The 5564-nt window shown below is 48.8% G+C and overlaps 1 protein-coding gene across 1 annotated transcript; it reads right to left on the bottom strand.

The window, feature by feature from the left end:
* Window positions 1-2662: 2662 nt before the first annotated feature.
* LOC138749319 (putative uncharacterized protein ENSP00000383309) lies at window positions 2663-4718 on the bottom strand. Its single transcript, XM_069910536.1, has 4 exons — window positions 4678-4718; window positions 3935-4066; window positions 3501-3818; window positions 2663-3446 (listed from the first exon to the last, which is right to left on the bottom strand). Exons 1-4 carry the CDS (start codon window positions 4716-4718, stop codon window positions 2663-2665), a joined length of 1275 nt encoding a protein of 424 aa, XP_069766637.1.
* Between the last annotated feature and the right edge of the window lie 846 nt (window positions 4719-5564).

Below are 5564 nucleotides of genomic sequence, written 5' to 3'. Positions count from 1 at the left end.
ATAATGCAAGAGAGTTGATCTTATTAAATCAGGACACACTTGCATTCTAGTGGAAGTGGTCGTTGGCTTTAATATAAATGACCTGGGGAATCCACAGTAGTCCTATGTATCAAGCAGGCCAATTTCAAAGCACAAACTGCTAAACTGCTTTTGAGGCGATTAATACTTTATTATTAGCACTGATTTCAAATGACCCCTTGAGTGAGGGAGTGGAGGATGTGGAAAAAAAAACGATCATATATTAATTAAACAGCAATTTGAGCATTATTTTTTGCTAACAAACTCAAAATAAAGGCAGAATAGAGGGGGAGTGAGAGAGAGAGAGAGAGAGAGGGAGAGAGGGGGGGAGATGGAGTGAGGGAGGGAGGGAGAGGAGAAGAGGGAGAGAGGGAGGAAGAAGGGGTAGAGGGGGGAGAGAGGGGATGGGGAGGAGGAGAGAGGGAGCGAGGGGGGAGGGAGAGACTCATTCCAGCAGCAAATATAGTTTAATTAGTTGAATTTTGAACCATATGTTTTACTACTTTGACAACATCCAGCTCAACCTCTTGATCCCTACTACATACTTTGTTATTGGTCTTTTTATCCATGAGCCAATGGTAGAAGAACAGAAACTTCCTCCTCATAAAGATGGGAAGACTGACACCAATGTCTTTGAGCCAGTCATTAACTCTCTTCCTCGCCATGATTTCCCCTCCTTGAGACTCTGTGCTTCCACTGGGACTGCAAGTCCACAGATGAACTGCACAATAATGTGTCTTCTTTGAACTGAAGAATGACCATCGTCCATGGCATCTGAACTTGAACCAGTCAGCCTTCATGTCCAGTTCATGATTACCTTCAATGTACAAATTCATGCAACCACTCTGTGCCTCTTTCCACTTATGCTCCTGTTTCCAGCTGATTTAGAACAGACTATTTGATTACAGCCCTTTGGCCCAACATGTTCACACTGACTAAGTTGGCTTACTGGGCTAGTCCAATTTGCCTGCCTTTGATCCATATCCTTCCACACTCTTTTCGTCCATATATATTTTGAACATTGTAACTGTTTCCGTTTCTTTGGTTTTCTCCGGCTGCTCATTTCATCTAAGGTGTCCATGTCCCCTCTTAAATCTCTTCCCTCTCAACTTGAACCTATGCCCTCTAATTCTCGAATCATCTCCCCTGGGCTAAAGTAAAAGCAGATCTATGTCCTGGACTGGGCATTTAGTCATTGTCCTAAATAAGGTAGCATGACTCTGTACTTTGCAAAATAATGTATGGCTATCTGAGTGACATGGTATATATAAATTCAATGTAGAAATAAATATTTAGACATTGAGCACAGTAGCAGGTCCGTGCTGCCCGATTTACACTCAATTAACCTTCGCCCCTGGTATGTTTCGAACAGTGGGAGGAAACTGGAGCCCCCGGGGAAAACCCTCGCAGATACATACAAACTCCATACAGACAGCGCGGGATTCGAACCTCAGTCCCGATCACCGGCGCTGCGCTAACCGCCACGTTGGGACATTTTGAGAACAATCTTGAGAAGTAAGCATAGCAACAAGACATAAAATTCACTGACAATGTTATGTATCCTGCCACATTATTATTAGCTCATTATCCATCTCTAGGTTACAATGAGAGGCGAAGAATGACAGTTTTTTTAAATGTAAATGTCCATTTGGTTTTTTTTTACTCATTTATGCATCTGCGGAATGTGGGGGAGTCCATTAATGGTCGATTATTGGACGATTCAATAAGAGTCTGTGCTATAATTATTCCATCATTCCATAAATCCTGCTTTTTTTTGTCTTCAGCCGTAAAACAGTTCCTTGGTAAGATTTGAACCTGACCCACAAAAGCAGGATTTACATTTATACTTATTTTGTTAGTCGTCCTTCATTATCTGAGCTTTCAGGGATCTGTAACTTAAATTTGATAAGTAGGAAGGTCCACTCTCTGAAGGTGTGTAAATGTCATTTTTATTTAAATTCAGACATACAGCACGAGAACAGGCTATTTCAGCCCACAAGTCCATACACCCCATCAACCCACCACCCCATCCCCGGTACGTTCCAAACGGTGAGAGGAAACAGAATCCCCCGGGGAAAACCTACGCCGACGCCGGGAGAACATACAGACGTTGCGCTGACTGCTACATTCCACCTAATGAATCCTTATACTCAGATAATGCAATACTGGGAGACGAGCTGAATTGTCTGCCAAACTGGTGAAGTTGATATGTGTAGACATGTGCCAATATGGAACATCTGTTAACTGGAACTTGACAAATCGAAGTAATGTCTTCTCATAAGCCTTCCTGAGGGAGCGGCATTGATTCCTGTCTGAGGAAGAGATCAGATCATGTGGAAGGTAGGTGGTTTTACTGATGGTTTTACTCACGAGCCGTGGGATTTTCTAGAAGGTCAGAGAGCAAATTCCATATAATTTTTTTTAATCTTTAGATTTTATCTGAGACTTCCAGTGTAATTCAAACTGCCATGTAAAATAGGGTTAACTGGGCAATTTGCATGGTTAGTGACCCAGGTGCATGGCGGTTTGAAAGGACCCAACTGCGTCAACCCGTTCAGAACCCAACTGGGCCCCTGCTCCTTGATTTGAAAGGGGAAATGGCCAACCCTTTTACTCTGGTGATGTCAGCACTTGCGTGCGTGCGTCACAGGGAAACCCCTGCCTGAAGTGCCACTGCCACGATTGGAGGGAGAGAGGTCACTGCCGTGATCGGAGGTAGAACGGTCACTGCCGCGATTGGAGGTAGAACGGTCACTGCCGCGATTGGAGGGAGAGAGGTCACTGCTGTGATCGGAGGTAGAACGGTCACTGCCGCGATTGGAGGGAGAGAGGTCACTGCTGTGATCGGAGGTAGAACGGTCACTGCCGCGATTGGAGGTAGAACGGTCACTGCCGCGATTGGATGGAGAGAGGTCACTGCTGTGATCGGAGGTAGAACGGTCACTGCCGCGATTGGAGGTAGAACGGTCACTGCCGCGATTGGAGGGAGAGAGGTCACTGCTGTGATCGGAGGTAGAACGGTCACTGCCGCGATTGGAGGGAGAGTGGTCACTGCCGCGATTGGAGGGAGAGAGGTCACTGCCGCGATTGGAGGGAGAGAGGTCACTGCTGTGATCGGAGGGAGAGAGGTCACTGCCGCGATTGGAGGTAGAACGGTCACTGCCGCGATTGGAAGGAGAGTGGTCACTGCCGCGATTGGGAGAGAGTGGTCACTGCTGTGATCGGAGGTAGAACGGTCACTGCCGTGATTGGAGGTAGAACGGTCACTGCCGCGATTGGAGGGAGAGAGGTCACTGCTGTGATCGGAGGTAGAACGGTCACTGCCGCGATTGGAGGTAGAACGGTCACTGCCGCGATTGGAGGTAGAACGGTCACTGCCGCGATTGGAGGGAGAGAGGTCACTGCTGTGATCGGAGGTAGAACGGTCACTGCCGCGATTGGAGGGAGAGTGGTCACTGCCGCGATTGGGAGAGAGTGGTCACTGCCACGATCGAGGGGAAGAGGTGACGGCCATGATCAGCGGGGGTATAGGTCTCTGCCGCGATTGGTGGGAGAGAGGCCACTGTCGCAATCGTGGAGAGTGGCCGCTGCCACAATCAGGGGGAGAGTGGGGCTGGGGGGGCCACAAAATGCCACTGCAGCGAACAGAGCTGGTGCTGGCAGAGTGGTTCCAGCGGCGTGGGGGATAATGGGTAAGGAGGTTCCGCTCTCCTGCATTGAGCAGTTTCCACAAACTGGAGCGGCACGTCGTGGCAGCAACCACTCCCCCGCCCTCCTCCATTTGCAGCAGTGGCAGGTTGCTGGGTGGGGGGGGAGCTGACGGGAGAGGGAGAGTCACGGGCGGTGGCTACTGATGGCCGGGGGGGGAGGGGTGTGACTGACGGCCGACATTTCCCGTGAGTGTGTGAAGCGTCACCCCAGGGGCGGAATCCCTCTTAAATCAGCAGGTTGGCGATTTATCAGGTAGGTCTGGCTGCGATTTGAAAGGTGCATCCTGCACCCATGACCCATTAATCGCAGCTGGGTCCCCAGGAGGGCAACCTGGGTGCTGCAATTTGAATGCAGCAATTCATTAAGCACCTCCTTTCCAATGAGACATTAAACTAAAGTCCCATCTTCTCTCTCTGGGTGGCATGCCAGATCTTATTATTTTGAAGACGATAAAAATACTCCTCTGTTTCCTGGTCCATATTTATTTCTCCACTAACCTTGCTGTTAGGGAGTTCACTCTGGCCTAATTGTTTACCACCTTTCAACTGTGGTCACACTTGAACTGCTTAATTTCCTATAAAACATTTTGCAATGTCCTTAAAAAGTCTTAAGAGTGTAAATGTGATATTTACAATTTAGGGTTTTTGTTTAATTAACCCAAGAATATTATTTTACCATTTTTGGCCTCTTCCTGATCATGGCTATGAGTGGGCAGTCATTGGGTGGCCTGGGCCTTAGATTAACTAGCACCCGGGCCTTAGGCTGAGTGTTAGTAAAGATCCCCTCTGACCTTGCCCTTCCACGGGCCCGGGGCTACCCCGGCATCCTTCGCTCCCCGCCATAGGCCTGGCTACCCCCGCCGTCTCTTGCACCCCTGCACCCTTCATTCCCCAGCGAGGGCCTCGCCACCCGGGCGCCACTTGCTACTGGCCTCTCATTTAGAAGTACCAGCCACCAGTCAGACACCGCCGGCCGTGTGCCCCTCCCATTGCTCCCACAGGTGACAGGCTGGATGCCGGTATTTCGGAGCCCCTCCCCCTCCTTGCTCACGCTGCAAATCTTTCATCCCGCCGCCGCCAACTCCCAAGCCGTGTGCGTCACCCCGGCAATGGCCCACACCCACTGGCTTCTCCCGCACAGTAAGTGTGAAACGATAAGCCGAGACCAGGCTACCCTTTACTTTACAGAGATGACGTGTGACCTGCTCCAGCACATTTGTGCATTGCACTACAATCACAGCATCTGCACTCATGGAAACAGTAAACACAATCTCACGGGGAGTCGCGGCTCAGGCCCCCTTACCCTAGGCTTCAGCCCATTCAACCTAGTGGTTAATCCGCCACTGGGTCCTGGGTGGGAGTGATGGACACGGACGTTTGTAGCTCAGGTTGGGGAAGGCAAATGGAGCCTTGTTGTGGTGAATGATCCAGACAAAATTATCAAATGGTCCCTGGATAATTTTGTCTTTATCTCCCTGAATGTTGGACATCCTGGAGAGTTGGACATCAGCAATTTTTGAGGTTTAAGGGTTAGCGGTCTTTTGGTATCATTATAAGATAAATAGATGACTTTGAATACTTTCTGAAGGAAACAAATCTTTGTGAGAATTATGTCACATCGTGAGGTCACCATATCAAGCAAATAAAACTTCTCAGGCTTCCACATGGTAACACTAGTCATATCCGCCTGTGGTTCTAGAGGCCATCCAGATGCATTTCTGCATCCTCTTGAGATTATCAAGGATCTTCTGCTCTCCAAGTCCATTATTCATTTTATTCCCCCCTAATCCTTTCATACCAGTGTCAGTATTATGCACTTGTTCAGCTAAAGGAGGT

The sequence above is a fragment of the Narcine bancroftii genome, chromosome 14 (genome assembly GCF_036971445.1).
Source record: "Narcine bancroftii isolate sNarBan1 chromosome 14, sNarBan1.hap1, whole genome shotgun sequence".
Taxonomy (NCBI): domain Eukaryota; kingdom Metazoa; phylum Chordata; class Chondrichthyes; order Torpediniformes; family Narcinidae; genus Narcine; species Narcine bancroftii.
The sequence above is the reverse complement of the archived record's forward strand: the minus strand, read 5'-3'. Positions and strand labels throughout refer to the sequence as shown.